The 15,490-nt window shown below is 38.0% G+C and overlaps 5 protein-coding genes and 1 non-coding gene across 13 annotated transcripts in view; 1 reads left to right on the forward strand and 5 right to left on the reverse strand.

Moving 5' to 3' along the window:
* LOC104707895 (DNA mismatch repair protein MSH6-like) overlaps positions 1-3,810 on the reverse strand; it is a 13,145-nt gene extending 9,335 nt beyond the window's left edge. Inside the window, exons 1-6 of one of the 2 annotated variants that reach the window (XM_010424342.2) lie at positions 2,637-3,810; positions 1,718-1,817; positions 646-748; positions 506-559; positions 347-421; positions 88-156 (exon numbers count right to left, since the gene is read on the reverse strand). In XM_010424342.2, coding sequence (XP_010422644.1) covers positions 88-156; positions 347-421; positions 506-559; positions 646-748; positions 1,718-1,817; positions 2,637-3,573 — 1,338 coding nt within the window. In that variant the 5' untranslated portion in view covers positions 3,574-3,810. Of the gene's footprint in view, positions 1-87; positions 157-346; positions 422-505; positions 560-645; positions 749-1,020; positions 1,121-1,264; positions 1,595-1,717; positions 1,818-2,636 lie in introns of those variants that run through there. The other variant, XM_010424341.2, reaches the window with a different exon arrangement.
* LOC104707896 (DNA replication licensing factor MCM7) lies at positions 4,294-8,578 on the reverse strand. Its single transcript, XM_010424343.2, has 15 exons — positions 8,467-8,578; positions 8,298-8,365; positions 8,112-8,171; positions 7,806-8,029; positions 7,479-7,656; positions 7,267-7,389; positions 7,098-7,187; positions 6,546-6,688; positions 6,221-6,398; positions 5,756-5,947; positions 5,487-5,659; positions 5,188-5,391; positions 4,943-5,108; positions 4,620-4,841; positions 4,294-4,542 (listed from the first exon to the last, which is right to left on the reverse strand). Exons 1-15 carry the CDS (start codon positions 8,495-8,497, stop codon positions 4,444-4,446), a joined length of 2,151 nt encoding a protein of 716 aa, XP_010422645.1. The 5' UTR covers positions 8,498-8,578; the 3' UTR covers positions 4,294-4,443.
* On the reverse strand, positions 8,748-8,819 carry TRNAH-GUG. The gene has a single exon. It is a non-coding gene; the product is annotated as a tRNA-His (tRNA).
* Positions 11,045-13,193, forward strand: LOC104707898 (sugar transport protein 7). Of its 2 annotated transcripts, XM_010424346.2 has the most exons (4): positions 11,064-11,119; positions 11,218-11,464; positions 11,552-11,871; positions 12,001-13,193. In XM_010424346.2, exons 2-4 carry the CDS (start codon positions 11,320-11,322, stop codon positions 13,081-13,083), a joined length of 1,548 nt encoding a protein of 515 aa, XP_010422648.1. In that variant the 5' UTR covers positions 11,064-11,119; positions 11,218-11,319; the 3' UTR covers positions 13,084-13,193. The 2 variants fall into 2 exon arrangements, with proteins under 2 accessions (XP_010422647.1, XP_010422648.1); XM_010424345.2 differs by having other exon boundaries at positions 11,045-11,464.
* LOC104707897 lies at positions 13,044-14,026 on the reverse strand. 2 transcript variants are annotated; one of them, XM_019228658.1, is made up of 2 exons: positions 13,229-14,026; positions 13,044-13,096 (listed from the first exon to the last, which is right to left on the reverse strand). In XM_019228658.1, the coding sequence occupies exon 1, from the start codon at positions 13,935-13,937 to the stop codon at positions 13,470-13,472; it is 468 nt and encodes a 155-aa protein (XP_019084203.1). In that variant the 5' UTR covers positions 13,938-14,026; the 3' UTR covers positions 13,044-13,096; positions 13,229-13,469. The 2 variants fall into 2 exon arrangements, with proteins under 2 accessions (XP_019084203.1, XP_019084202.1); XM_019228657.1 differs by having other exon boundaries at positions 13,080-13,096; positions 13,202-14,026.
* Positions 14,099-15,490, reverse strand: part of LOC104707899 (vacuolar protein sorting-associated protein 51 homolog) — a 6,169-nt gene continuing 4,777 nt past the window's right edge. For all 5 annotated transcript variants that reach the window (XM_010424347.1, XM_010424348.2, XM_010424350.2 and 2 more), the window contains exons 18-21: positions 15,085-15,135; positions 14,762-14,998; positions 14,477-14,653; positions 14,099-14,377 (exon numbers count right to left, since the gene is read on the reverse strand). In XM_010424347.1, the coding sequence (XP_010422649.1) occupies positions 14,246-14,377; positions 14,477-14,653; positions 14,762-14,998; positions 15,085-15,135 (597 nt within the window). In that variant the 3' untranslated portion in view covers positions 14,099-14,245. The remainder of the gene's footprint in view (positions 14,378-14,476; positions 14,654-14,761; positions 14,999-15,084; positions 15,136-15,490) is intronic.

Raw genomic sequence — 15,490 nt, forward strand, 5'->3', positions numbered from 1 at the left:
AACTTCTGCCCATGAATGTAATTTCACCACTCGTAACAAGAAATAGATAATGCTTGAAGTGGAGTAGCTATAATTCTGGACACAAACCTTTCTAACTAGTTTCTCGATGTTTACAGAGAAATTCTTCTCCGGAAATCCACAATGAGGTTGTTCTCCCTACAAAACAAATGCATATGTCAGATACTTGCAAAGAGAGAAACATTAGAAACAATACATGATAAATTTGTAATGTAACGCCAATAAAAAGAAACTTTTTAGCATGATCTGATGCCAGATCTTTGGGTTTTTGGACAGTTAAAAAAGATGTATTCAAATGCGTCAACTTGTTATGAGTACAAAGAGTTACCTTCATGTACTGGATATCCAGTTCCTTGGCTCCTACATGTGCATCCATCTCAAAAAGCTCATAGAATTTACCCATCTGCTTGTCACAAAAGAAGACCATTTATCCGAGAATCTCCCATCAATTAATAAGTTCTAACTAAAGAAGTAATTATTGTTTTACCTTGAAGAATACAACTTTGTCCATATGCTTTGATTTAAACTCCCACCATTGTCTCTGAAATAAGGCCATAAAATCAAATAAGTGAAAGTTGATTAGCTTCACCAAATATCCTGAACCCGATTTACATGTGCTCTTCTTACCTGGCCTCCTGTTAACTTTTTCACAAAATCAGGAGGAAGGTAGAGTGTCCTCGGATCATAATTCTCATCGGTAGGGCGTCTCCTTTTCGCATCCCTTCGGTCTCTGTTCACCAGAAATAATTTTTAAGAACATACACATTAAAACTTCGCTAAAATAGGAATCATGCAGCATAATAGTAGTACATCATGAAGTTGAAAAGAAAATTAGAGATGTTACTGCAAGTAGAAAGAATATTGCTTAAGAGACGAAGTACCCTTATGTGTATCTAAATAATCTGGAAGTTAACAGAGACATTCTAGATTCTCTAAATTATCTACTCTTAACTACCGTAGCAAATGACCTCTAAGATGGAAACAAATTTGTGAAAGACTTACACTCCCAGGAAGCGGAATTTCTCAGATTCACGAGCACCAAATCTAGCCAGAGCATCTCCATCCAGTATGGTATCGTCCAAACCCTTGACTACCTTATCAGCTGAATTAAGACACAAAGAAAATTTAGCAACCAACAACAAATACTATCTGAAAAACCATAGTCAGAGCAAAAGACATATATCACAAACCGAAGATGAAAAAACAAGCATGATATATGTTAACAACAGGATACTCTTAGGTTTACCTTCTACAATCTTCTTCGGAGGCTCCACAACAGAAGCCTTAAAACCTTTCAAAATAGTGTCTTTATCAGTCCTGCTTTTCTTCTCACTGCCTGACTTCGTTACTTCACTAGCCTTCCGCTTTCTAGAGTCAGTTTTGGAAACTCTATTAACCTTGGGAGTTTCTTCATCTTTCTCTTCTTCATCCATCTCATTCTCATCAACCAATTCCACATCATCATCTTCTTCACTCTCGCATACCTCCTTCCCCACGTTCTTTCCCCAGTCTTCATCGCTCGAATCATCACCATCACTTTTACTTTCTTTCTCTTCTTCCACATCACCCATCTCCACATCACNTGTGTATCTAAATAATCTGGAAGTTAACAGAGACATTCTAGATTCTCTAAATTATCTACTCTTAACTACCGTAGCAAATGACCTCTAAGATGGAAACAAATTTGTGAAAGACTTACACTCCCAGGAAGCGGAATTTCTCAGATTCACGAGCACCAAATCTAGCCAGAGCATCTCCATCCAGTATGGTATCGTCCAAACCCTTGACTACCTTATCAGCTGAATTAAGACACAAAGAAAATTTAGCAACCAACAACAAATACTATCTGAAAAACCATAGTCAGAGCAAAAGACATATATCACAAACCGAAGATGAAAAAACAAGCATGATATATGTTAACAACAGGATACTCTTAGGTTTACCTTCTACAATCTTCTTCGGAGGCTCCACAACAGAAGCCTTAAAACCTTTCAAAATAGTGTCTTTATCAGTCCTGCTTTTCTTCTCACTGCCTGACTTCGTTACTTCACTAGCCTTCCGCTTTCTAGAGTCAGTTTTGGAAACTCTATTAACCTTGGGAGTTTCTTCATCTTTCTCTTCTTCATCCATCTCATTCTCATCAACCAATTCCACATCATCATCTTCTTCACTCTCGCATACCTCCTTCCCCACGTTCTTTCCCCAGTCTTCATCGCTCGAATCATCACCATCACTTTTACTTTCTTTCTCTTCTTCCACATCACCCATCTCCACATCACCATCATCATCATCCGTGACAACTTTTCTCAAAGCCGAAGCGCCTCGTCTCAATAGCTTAAACCTATCACCTGATTTCGTCCCAACAACCCACTCAATCTTCTCCTTCCCNAATTTCTCAGATTCACGAGCACCAAATCTAGCCAGAGCATCTCCATCCAGTATGGTATCGTCCAAACCCTTGACTACCTTATCAGCTGAATTAAGACACAAAGAAAATTTAGCAACCAACAACAAATACTATCTGAAAAACCATAGTCAGAGCAAAAGACATATATCACAAACCGAAGATGAAAAAACAAGCATGATATATGTTAACAACAGGATACTCTTAGGTTTACCTTCTACAATCTTCTTCGGAGGCTCCACAACAGAAGCCTTAAAACCTTTCAAAATAGTGTCTTTATCAGTCCTGCTTTTCTTCTCACTGCCTGACTTCGTTACTTCACTAGCCTTCCGCTTTCTAGAGTCAGTTTTGGAAACTCTATTAACCTTGGGAGTTTCTTCATCTTTCTCTTCTTCATCCATCTCATTCTCATCAACCAATTCCACATCATCATCTTCTTCACTCTCGCATACCTCCTTCCCCACGTTCTTTCCCCAGTCTTCATCGCTCGAATCATCACCATCACTTTTACTTTCTTTCTCTTCTTCCACATCACCCATCTCCACATCACCATCATCATCATCCGTGACAACTTTTCTCAAAGCCGAAGCGCCTCGTCTCAATAGCTTAAACCTATCACCTGATTTCGTCCCAACAACCCACTCAATCTTCTCCTTCCCTAAATCCAAAGACTCTTCTTCCCCATCTTCATACTCGACTACATGCTTACCCTCACCCTTATCATAAAAAGTCACGCTCCCATCATACCATTTCTTATCCAACGGCCAGAAAACCCTAACCTGCTTTCCCACCACCTCGTCCCCGTACGTGATTTCCGCCGATTGAGGAGGCGAAGGAGTCTGTCCGATGACGAGCAAAGGCTTCTTAAACTTGGACTGTACAGGAGAAGGAGTCGCAGGACCAGGGCTAGGACTACGAGCAGGAGGATCGGGATTAGGGTTCAATTTGGGGGTTTTCTTAGGCGGAGACGGTGACGGAGAATTAGGGTTAGGGTTGTTAGATTTGGGGATTTTCTTATTGGAAAGAGATGGAGCTGGTGACGGTGACGGAGAAGGAGATGATGAAGCAGATTTCCCAAAGAAAGAGGTGATTTGACGCTGCTGGTTCACCAACGGAGATCTTCCACTGATCTGACGGCGAGACGGAGCCATCGGAGAGTGAAAAAAAAAAAAAAGCGAAATAGATTAGAGAGAGAGAGATAGAGAGAGAAGGGAAGTGAAACAGCCGGTGAAGAGAGTGAGAGACTGTGATTGATGAGAGAAGCCTATTATTATGTAGAGTAGAGGGATAGCGCGGGAGTATTTCACCGGGAAATACGCCGGCGAAACTTGCAAATTGGCGGGAAACAACGCCTTCAGTAAAATACTACTAGGAAATACTGTAGTACTCTTTCCCTGATTCTCTCTCTCTCTCTCCGTCTCTCGAGATATTCATGCCGTTAAAGCTTTGCCCGGTATAGCTAGCTATTGTGGGCTTAAACCGATCCTGAACCGGAATTAACCTCTGAACCAAATTATAACATTACAAAGCTTTTATAAAAGTTCAGTCTTTCATAAAATCTAAAATTTGTAGTGTATTTTGAATTTTTTTTCTTCTAAAATAATGGTGTCTTTTCGAAATCATCATTGTAAGTTTGTCATACACTAAACACTGAAATCAAAGTAAACATGTGATCCAAGTAACCATGAATATACTTTGGTTAAAAATAATTTAATCAAACCAAGATCAAAACCAAAGTGAACCAACATCAACAAGTATCTTCTTTAGTTTTTTTACTTTATTCTAAACTTTACTTAGCTAAAAAATTCAACAGCAACAGGCGAATAATTCATCATATAGACCAAATCACCTCTAAAATTCCAAGAATTATATAAAAGTAAATTTTGTTTGGCATTTCTTAAACAGGTAAAATAAAAAGATCACTTCTACAAAATCCACTTCTACTGTCTCTAAGTTAAGACATGTAATAGACAATAAAAACGCAGACATAACATAATAACTTGATAAGACCATTACTGATCTCAAATAAAACGGATGTCAAAGGTGTTAGGATCGATCTGCCAAACATTCAAAGCTGCATATTCCTCCAAACACTCCTTTAGCTGAGCCTCGCTGTATCCCTGTTTACACACCCAAATCACTCGTCTCAGCGATTATCCACCTATCAGAACAACATGAAGATGAACAAGTAACTAACCTTTCTGGAGATCCAGTTAAGAGCGTTTGCATAGCTCACATGGGTCCTGTTAGATCTTGCAGCTTCGTCTCTTATGATTGAATATGTGTCTGATATCGCATCCAGTCCTGCTTTTTGTCTGTCATCCGCATACAGTGATATTTTCGACATCTGCATCAGTCGAAGCGCCTCGTCCACATCACTCTGTGCTACTGATTCTGAGAATCTCAACCTTGCTAGTGCCTATAGAGCCAATAAAGCAAATATATTCACACTCAATAGACAAACTTCTTTACTCAAAGTTGTGCCACAGCTCCTACTTCAAGTCCTCTTATTTTACTTACAGCGGATATGCGCAGAATGCTGAGGAGAGTTCTCACTGTCGTATAAGAATGCGGAGTATTTGATTTCGCTTCTTCTTGCCTGATGCTGGAATAAGCTGTTGCTATGTATTCTTCTAACTCCGCTGGTACGTATGGCGATAATCTTCTCGCAGCGGAAATGTATGCACTAGAGAACCATATATGCTCATGTTAGAGCTTGTGACTCTGTAAAACAAGACGAGTGTTACTGAAGTGATTTAACTTACCGGAGAATATTGGGTTCCAGCGGCTCGAAGCCCAGCGCAGGAGATTCTTCTGTCTGGTGCACGTGAAGCACATGCTTAGCCAATTCAAGGTCGCTGTCCATATCAGCTCGATCTAAGATCAACCACAGAAGATCAAATCTTGAAAGAAGGGCTGGTGGAAGATTAATGTTTTCAGCTGGAGTTCTTCGCAAATCATATCTTCCCCTGCATAGCCACAAAAGATGCAGAGTTCAATAACCATTAGCAATGATCCCACACCTTTGATAAGTTTTTTATTCATGTCATAAAAGGTCAATTACCAGGCTGGATTGGCTGCGGCAAGAACAGCTGTTCGAGCATTCAAGGACGTGGTAATCCCAGCTTTCGCAATGCTTACAGTTTGCTGCTCCATGACCTCATGAATTGCAGTACGATCTGATTCATCCATCTTATCGAACTCATCAATTGCACAGATTCCCATGTCAGCCAACACCTGAAATTAAGGTTGTATCAATCTTCTAAATCATATAGCTTTTTAGCAATACATCATGTTCTAGGATATCCAATGTGAAGAATCATTGTATCTCACCAGTGCTCCTCCTTCTAAAACCATCTCATTTGTTACTTGATCTCTCATAACAGCGGCAGTTAGACCAACTCCACTGCTACCTTTGCCTGTTGTATAGACTCCCCTTGGAGCAACATTTATAATGTGCTTGAGAAGCTGACTTTTGGCAACTCCAGGATCACCCATCAGACATATATGCACATCTCCTCTAATCTGCAAAGATAATCAATGAATGTCTTAATTTTAATTGTCTTCACAAATCATATGTTCCAATCAAGTGCAATGTGCTCTTCAATGGCTAAAATATGTGAACCCAAAATGTTAATAATAAATCTCCGTAACTCAATGAATGAAGACTGTGGACACTGAAAGTGGATGTAAAGAAGTAGAAACGATATAGTCGGAGATGAACTAAAGTAAGCAACTGCTTTCTAATCAGTGTATAGTCTTTATCATAAAAGATAGCAAGATGACAGAAGACTTCACCTTCATCCCATCCTTTAATTGCCTATGAGGAGCACCCACAAGAAGGAGAAGCAAAGCTTTTTTAATATCTTCATGTCCATAAATCTCAGGGGCCAGTGATCGCGACAACTTATTGTAAATGTCACCATCCTCAGCCAAACGCGCAATCTGCTCTTCCTCATCTTTCTGAAACTCATATCTGTAGATCATAATAATAAATATAAAGATGCTTTCTGATATTGTGCACACACCATAGTTGCTTTGTAACTTAAGCAAATGCCAAAAACATGGAATAGGTTACTAAATCGGAAAATTTCATTAGTGTTAAGGTGTAACAATGCCTTACTCCTCATATTTCTTCTTGAAATGAGTAACAGACGTTGCTTCCAGATAGGTGTCCGCTACTAAGCCAGCTCGAAGTGCCTTAAACCCAGTGTAAGGAATGGGAAGAAAAATTCCTGAGAATTCAACAACGTCACCTGGTGATACCTACAAGGATTCAAGGAAATTTAGTAAAAAATTAACAATTCTACTATAGTAAATGACGCTGAAATCCCAATATCTATAGATAAAATCCAAGTACAGCAATAAAAAAATTCCTGTTGATTGCAGGGAAGGTACAGATATAATTTTTTAATTGCTAAGCTGCACCATAAAAATGTTATTTACTTTGCATCTAATGAATATTTAAGAATCCTGACAGTGTTCACTGTTTCCTTTGGGAGCTGTTAAACACGTTAAGTAGAATGTTTTGTTTTTTCAACAACTGTTCCACATATGCTTTTAAGTCGCACAATAACTTCTCACTGGACTATTCCTAAGCAATACAGCTATTGATTCCTAACGGAGAACAAATAGACTCCTATAGTAGCATGAGATAGAGGTCAGGAAAAGCAACCTTTCTTGTCAACTCTCCTCTTAGATGAACAGTCATCGACCTAGGAATATGCCCTTTAGGTACATGTTCAGCTAACTCTTGCATCTTAGCCTGCAAAATATTGTTTTTTAACTCATTAGTTTGATATCAGTGCATTCACATAAATGACAGTCATTGACCAGAACAGAACCTCCTGAAACTTTAGAAACTTTGAAGCTCTGAGCTGAAGGATGGGATTTCCGGCTTTGCTATTAACGCGACAGCGGCTGGAGGGGCACTTAAACAAAGGCATGAAGACTCTAGATGTAACTTCCTGATTTGGCAGGTAAGAGAAAGATAATCAGAGTTAGTAGTTAGCAAACTAAAGAAGAAACTACGATCTTGCAGGCATAGTTAAGATACCTGGTAAATTTCATGACCACAATCTTCACATGTGTAAACAGCAACCGCCATAAGTGGCTTGACATCCGAACAGCGGGTCACAATACCAGATATTTTAACAAGTTGCCCAATGTGTGAAGCCTTAACCTCCCTGATGGTAGATGGCTTTACCTTTGAAGGAGCTTTAAAATAAACCTCACTGGACAAAAATTAGATTCATTAGCTAACTTTTCTGAAAGAAGAATCCAACCTAAATAACAGTTTTCAACTAGGCTACAAGCAGCAGCAATTAACAGACAGTGAAAGATATTCTCACACAAATAAACTCAAAGAGCGTTGTGAACTTACTAAAATCTTTTAACCTCAGAAGGAATCTGCTGATGCGGGTCAGAAACATCTGCATTATCAGTCCCATCGTCAGCTCTCTGAGTCATGAGAATATCATGATCATCATCCGGAAATGCTTCAGTGGGTTCGGGTAGCAACTCGTCAACAGCAGCGGAGAAAATGGAAACATAACGGCGAGTGTTTTCAGTCAACCGTCCGAGAAACTCCTCAATATCACCCTTATACTATACAACATCATCAAAGAAATGAGAACTTCATATCCAATTGCAACATCCAAAAAAGAGATTTAAAAAAAAAACAACTCACATTGAATAAGTCATCAAGATCGACCGTAATAGCTCGAATCTTACGATTTGAAACCTCTTGCTACACAAATCATTAAATAGAACATAACTGAGTTTACTAATTTCAGTTAAATTGATACATTTATAAGTAAAACCCTAAATTACGAAGATTCGCGAAAACCCTAAATTGATGGAAAGGAAGACTCACGAGAATCTCCATGTACTTAGATCCGCCATTAGCGTCGGCGAAATTCTCGAGAAATTGCTTGGCGAGCGCTGCAGGATTAAGAAAAGGTGAAAATCAAAACCCAACAAGAAGGAAAAAAAAAAGACGGAAGAGAGTATTGAGGACGGAGGAGAGAGAGAGAGATTCTGACCTTTGTCGCCGTCGAAATCATGGTCTTTCATGGTTTGAGAACTTGGGTCGAGAGAGAGAGAGAGGGAGGTAGCAGAAGAGTGAGAGACGAAGGTATGAAGCAGTGACCGCGAAATTGGGCGGTGAAAGGGTTGTAAATGGCGACGAGATTTGGCGGGAAAATTATCGTAGATAGAAATGGCGGGGGGTGAATGGACGGTCCAGATCTAATGATATTTGTGATCTGCGTAATGTCGATAATACCCCTGTTGAAATTTGTTTAAAAACAAATTAAAAAGATAGTGTGGCTGCTGGGATTCGAGCCCAGGTCTCCACGGCCACAACGTGGAATACTAACCGCTATACTACAGCCACTTTGTTGGTACTTGCTTCACCTTTTACCTATTTATACATTCAAAACATCTAGTAGATCATTAAATAGTATTAGCAGCTGTATTGAAAAATATGATAATAACTAGGTTTTCACCCGTGGTACACTGCTGGACTAAATTATAAATTATTGTATTTTTAAAATTTATTAAGTTTTCAAATTCTCGTTTAATTAACTTTTATCTAATTAATTTATAATTTTGTTTAGAATGTTTTTTCTACTTCTTACGTTTTATACAGTGTATAGCCTAATTACATTAAATTTATTATTAGATATAATATAAAATTTTAAAACATTAGTTTTGTTTTCTATAATTAAACAGAATTATATGCATATATGGTATGTTAGTGTATATTTTTATGTGTATACAATTTTTTTTTTTGAATATTAAGAATGTGTTGTAGTATGTGTAATATTTTGTAGTTCATATATTAAATAATTAATAAGTTAATTTTTCATATGACTACAAATCTATAGTATATGAAATAAACTAATAGTTTTAGTGTTAGTTTTATAGTCCAAATCCGCCATGCTAGGCGGATCACGCAACATATTCAAAGATTTTTAATCAGTAAAAACTCATCATAAAAAATCTGTGAAAATAAAATATAGTATGTGAGACTAAAAGTCACTTTTTATCAAATCAGTTTTTCAAATTTTTAAAGAACAGCTCTTCACTCACCTCCTTACAAAATAAAGAAATAAAATTTGCATACATTTACAATTATGTTTGTTACTTTTTAAAACACTTAGTTTCTATAAAAAATCGAATATAATTAAAGTTGATTTGTTTATTAAATTAATTATTTAATATCAATGGCATACCTGTAAATAAGTGTCAACTTCAGGATTTATTTTATAAATGTCTCCAAAAAATATATATAGATGTTATTAAAATCTTGACGTTTACATTTTAGTTGATTTAAAGCATGAACTTTTCATCTAGCGGAGAAAAACTTTATTCTTTTGTTGATTTATAAAGAATTCATGAACTTTTGTTGAGTTGGCCTTATGATGCATAACATTAAATGGTCAAACGGAAAAATCACACGGGATTAATTAGCCGTTAACAAGATCCGTTAATAGCATAATATGCTGTTTAATTAGATCCTAAGACCTTCAAATTGAAACTTGATTCCCATTTTTTATAAATCAGAAACCCTAGATTTGGGGGTTTTAGATTTGATAAACGATGTTGTTTTATTATTAACGGATTCTCGTTAACATGTAATTAAACCCGTATGATTTTTCTGTTTAGCCACTTAAAGTTGTGTCTCATAAAGCCAAATCAACAAAAATTCATGAATTATTTAAAATTTAACAAAAAAAATAATGTTTTTTTCATTAGACAAAGAGTTTATGTTTTAAATCAACAAAAATATAAACTTTAGTATTTTAATGACATTTTTCCAATTACATTTTTCCCATATAAAATTGTCATTTTCATCGTCCTCCATTCGTGAAAGCTACTTTGTTGTTGATTTCTTCTTTGACACTTGTCTCAAATCCGTCGCTACGATCCAAAAATTATGTGTAGTCTTTAAAGCTATAGGACTCTCTTTTTTTGTATTATTATAGTTTAGTTTCCCTGTATACGATCGACTATGATTTTTGCCTTCGTAAGAACTTGGTCAACATCATTCTTTAACATCTCCTTCATCTTAGGCGATTAAAATTCATGAAATAAAATAGCAAACACACACAAGTCTGATTCATTTTTTCCCAGTCTACAAAAAATCGTCACATCTTCTTCTTGTAAGTCCTCTTAATAATTTTACCTTTAAAAAAAAAAAAGGTATTCCCAGTTTCTTCCGGAATCTGTTTTGTGTCAACCTACGACGAAGACCATCATCACATACACTTTTGTCTCTATTCGTTTACTTTCTGTCTGACAACCCAAAAATTGTTTTTTTTTTCTTAAATTTCATCAATGTGTTAAAAAAGGAAAAAGATCAGAATCCATTTGTTATTTAACACGACATTTGGCAAAAAGGTATAAAAAAATATCTTTTTTTTCTTTTTTCTTGTTTCTTCTGTTATGTAAAAAGTAGGATATTCTGATAAAATTCCAACGATCATTAAGATTTGTTTTTAAAATGGAGATAGAAAAATACTGTAAGAAGACATGCAAATGCAAACTCGGTATTAAATATGTATTAAAATTTGTGTGTGTTAAACTGAAAGAGATAAGGTTAAGAAAATGACCTCTCTTTTATTCTCAAACTAAAAACCAAACAATGATGCACCAAACACAAATTCACACGCAATTATCACAATTCTCAAAGTAGAAAACCTAACTCATCTAATTGAATCTAAGCCACGTGATTGTGAAGGATGCATATGTAATGTATATACCTTTTTTTTTGTTTGTTTGTCTGTCAGATTCTGGAATTTGAGTAAACACACAAAAAAGTCAACCATTGCAGCAGAGTCTTTTGGTCCAGAGAAGCAAAGAAGAGGAAGAAAAAGAAGAAGAAGAAGAAAATGGCAGGAGGGTCGTTTGGTCCGACCGGTGTGGCTAAGGAGAGAGCAGAACAATACCAAGGAAACGTCACTAGTTATGTCATAATCGCTTGCCTTGTTGCAGCCATTGGTGGATCTATCTTTGGATATGACATCGGAGTCTCAGGTTCTTCTTCATCTTTTTTTTTTCTTTTTCGAATCCAGTATCTCTGAATCTTTATCAAGCAATGGCTGAAATGGGTTTTGTATACAGGAGGAGTTACGTCCATGGATGAGTTTCTTGACGAGTTTTTCCATGCGGTTTATGAGAAGAAGAAGCATGCTCATGAAAGTAATTACTGCAAATATGATAATCAAGGGTTAGCTGCTTTCACTTCTTCGCTCTACTTGGCTGGTTTGGTTTCAACTCTGGTGGCATCACCCATCACTAGGAACTATGGGAGGCGTGCGAGTATTGTCTGTGGTGGAATCAGCTTTCTTGTTGGAGCTGGTTTGAATGCTGGAGCTGTGAACCTAGCTATGCTTCTTGCTGGACGGATCATGCTCGGTGTTGGCATTGGATTTGGAAATCAGGTTAGACATAATTGATTGGTTGATTTCGCCGATAGACCAATCTCATCTTTTATGATAACTTTTACCTGCTTTGGCGGATAGACCAGTCTCATCTTTATGAAAGTAGGCTGCTTTGGTTTTGTTTGTCAGGCAGTTCCATTGTATTTATCAGAAGTGGCACCTACTCATCTCCGAGGTGGTTTAAACATGATGTTTCAGTTAGCTACAACTCTTGGGATCTTTACTGCGAATATGGTCAATTTCGGTACTCAAAAGCTTAAACCTTGGGGATGGAGACTCTCTCTTGGTTTAGCTGCTTTTCCGGCTCTGCTTATGACGCTTGGCGGCTATTTCTTACCAGAGACCCCCAACAGTTTGGTCGAAAGAGGATTGACAGAGAGAGGTCGACGTGTACTGGAGAAACTAAGAGGAACCAAAAACGTCGATGCTGAGCTTCAAGACATGGTAGATGCGAGTGAGCTAGCGAATTCCATCAAACATCCTTTCAGAAACATCCTGCAGAAACGACACAGACCTCAGCTAGTCATGGCTATTTGCATGCCTATGTTTCAAATCCTCACTGGCATAAACTCCATTCTCTTCTACGCGCCTGTTCTGTTCCAGACAATGGGATTTGGCGGCAACGCATCTCTCTACTCATCAGCTTTAACAGGAGCTGTTCTTGTTCTCTCAACATTGATTTCCATAGGATTAGTGGACAAACTGGGACGAAGAGCTCTTCTCATCAGTGGAGGAATACAAATGATAATATGTCAAGTCATAGTAGCAGTGATCTTGGGAGTGAAGTTTGGAGACAAGCAAGAGCTATCAAAAGGGTACTCAGTCATCGTAGTCATCTTCATCTGCCTCTTTGTTGTAGCATTCGGATGGTCATGGGGTCCTCTCGGCTGGACCATACCAAGCGAAATCTTTCCATTAGAGACACGTTCAGCGGGACAGAGCATCACGGTTGCTGTAAACCTCCTCTTCACTTTCATCATAGCTCAAGCTTTCCTCGCTCTCCTATGTGCATTCAAGTTTGGAATCTTCCTCTTCTTTGCTGGTTGGGTCACTGTAATGACCATCTTTGTCTATTTCCTGTTACCTGAAACCAAAGGAGTGCCGATTGAAGAGATGACTCTCTTATGGAGTAAACATTGGTTCTGGAAAAAAATATTACCTGCAACAAATCTTGAAGCTGATAACAACAATGACACAAACAGTTCTGCTTGAAACAAATTTGATTCTGTTTGTATGTGAAGAAGAAAGATTAGTTTTTTTTTTGTTTGTCTTCTATTAAACTAAAAAGGTTTTATTGCATGAAAGAGATGTGATTATGACAACTACATACTTCAAAATCCAAAAACAAAAGCCATACAAGAAGAGTCATCACTGTTACAGAGCACTGAGCAGAGCCAAGTTTTGGTTGTAATTGGAGCACTGAGGCGCCATCTTCTTCTTCTTCTTCTTCTTCTTCTTCTTCTTCCTTCTCTGAGATAAACAAACAAACAAATTTGTTTATCTCACTTCACATGATATCTTCAACATCTGCGCGCCTCTTAAAGACTGGTTGCAATTTCTAGGGTTTAGTTTCCCCCCAAATCTCTTCTTTTGGAGATCTAAAGGACGAGATTGTTCTTCTCCAGAAAACATGGGATCGGAACAGAGCTGGGAAGCGGCGAAATAGAGCAACCAGCTCCGGCGAAGATCTCCAATCGTTTTAAAGCTCCGATCTGTTTCTTCACAGTCTCTGGTTCAGGTCCAAGTCTATTAGTCGACGATACAATCAAATCAACGTCATTATTCATCATCTTCTTCGAAACAGGTCGTCTTGTAACATCGCAGCTACTGTTGTTCTCCTTGTTGTTAAACGCGCTCAATGTCTCGCCGCGTTTGAGGATCTTGACTTCTCCCATCACAAGATTCGCCGCCGGAGATTTGATCACCGTAGGTTGAGACGTCGTGGTAGGGTTTCGCTTCCGTCGGCGAGGAGTAGCCTCTGTAGCAGCGTTAGAGTGGCGGCTAAGGCGAGGATTAGGGTTACGGTGGACTAGGGTTCGAGAAGAGAGAACCATCGCAGCGGCCATGACTGGAGATACCTTTTTCTTTTCTTTATTAACTTAGAAACTAAAAGATCCGTGTGAACGTTTTTATAGTAACTAAAAGATCCGTGTGACTCGACCGACCAAGCCAAACGGAACCGACTGTGAATTTTTTTTTTTCAATTTACCCTAATTTAGTCAAAGCAAATTAAACCGGGTTTGGTTTAACACTAGAGAGTTTCTAAAAATACATATCAATTTGATGGTTTTGATTTACACTACGGAAGATATAACAAGAAGCGGGAAAAAATTGGCAAAAATCATGACACACTTTCTTTGAGTTATAACAATTTTTAAGAGGAAACTGTGTTGTTGTTGTTGTTGTGCTCCTTTGATTTAGCGAGTTTAGCTTGTATGAGTTTGTCCAAGATCGGTGGCTCCAGTGGAATCACATCAAGACATCTCTCAGAAGCCGCAACAATCACCTGTTATTACAAATACACAACACAGTCCGAGAGGGTGAATGATCAGTTGCAAAAGCAAAACGAAGAAAAGCAAACGAAGAAGCTTTAGTCGTTAATCACCTCGTCGAGCAAGAAATCAATTGCAGCTTCGTCCTCCACTGTTTCCTTCAAAGGAGCTTTCAAGAACTGAATGTCTAACTGAATCTGCTGGAACCCGCTGCGGTTAAACGTTTGAAGCCGGACATATTCTTGCAAACTCTTCAAACAGAGTTTCACTGTTGTTGTAACAACTGATTCCTGTAAGTAATAAGCATCAACAAAGATATTATATCAGGATATGACAGAACGTGTGTGTGTTTGATAAAAAAAACTAAAAAGGGAACCTCTATTGTTTCGTATTTATACCTGGGTAAATTCAACCTTGGTGAATATTTCTACTTTTTGCTTGAACAGTTTTGCAAGATGTGTCTCGAAAAGCTGACTACGAGCTCTCTGTGAATTCGACCGTGTCATCTTATCGTTATGGAGTGTATTACTTCGTGATGAAGTTGTAGTGTTGCTTCCGTTGCTGTCCGTTCTCTTGTGCTTCCGAAATGTCCCTTGAGGTAAAACTTGTTTCACTTCTTTACCAACCTCTTCTAACTGTGAAGCATAAATCCAAAACAAATATGAGTTATTGCATGTTCTTTAGTTATAAAGATTGAGGAAGAGAAGAGTTGTCATCAAACCTCGTGAAGAAACATATCGACATACATGTGAACCTCTCGTGGCTCCTTGTGCTGCAGAATATTTAGAATCTTTAGAAAACAATGACTGATAACATGCTTCTCTAACAAGACTAGTCACATGACAACCGCGATACCTTAACCCAGTTTGGTGTCTTGAACCTTTTCCTCAATAAAACTGATATCTTCTGTGTTCTTGTGTCTATGTACTGAAATATGAAATGATTTTAGTTAGTTGAAGTTAAGTTTCTGTGACGACCACAAGTTTTGGAGTTTATTTCATACATGCTGGAGAAGCTTCTCGCTGGCTGCATGGAAGACCCGGCATAGTTCTCCAGGAATAAAAGCAGGTCCATTCTCAAAGGCTTGGGAATTTCCACCAGAGAAGGAAGCAGCTATTTCCTGAATT

The sequence above is a fragment of the Camelina sativa genome, chromosome 8, assembly GCF_000633955.1.
Source record: "Camelina sativa cultivar DH55 chromosome 8, Cs, whole genome shotgun sequence".
NCBI classification, from domain to species: domain Eukaryota; kingdom Viridiplantae; phylum Streptophyta; class Magnoliopsida; order Brassicales; family Brassicaceae; genus Camelina; species Camelina sativa.

Coding starts and splice junctions, on each gene's coding strand:
- LOC104707896 (XM_010424343.2), bottom strand. CDS start 8,497: ATGAAAGACCATGATTTCGACGGCGACAAAG. Junction 8,172..8,297: donor CTAAGTACATGGAGATTCTC/GTGAGTCTTCCT, acceptor TGATTTGTGTAG/CAAGAGGTTTCAAATCGTAA. Junction 4,842..4,942: donor GCATTCTGCGCATATCCGCT/GTAAGTAAAATA, acceptor TTGGCTCTATAG/GCACTAGCAAGGTTGAGATT.
- LOC104707898 (XM_010424345.2), top strand. CDS start 11,320: ATGGCAGGAGGGTCGTTTGGTCCGACCGGTGTGGCTAAGGAGAGAGCA. Junction 11,465..11,551: donor ATATGACATCGGAGTCTCAG/GTTCTTCTTCAT, acceptor TTTTGTATACAG/GAGGAGTTACGTCCATGGAT. Junction 11,872..12,000: donor GCATTGGATTTGGAAATCAG/GTTAGACATAAT, acceptor TTTGTTTGTCAG/GCAGTTCCATTGTATTTATC.
- LOC104707897 (XM_019228658.1), bottom strand. CDS start 13,937: ATGGCCGCTGCGATGGTTCTCTCTTCTCGAACCCTAGTCCACCGTAAC.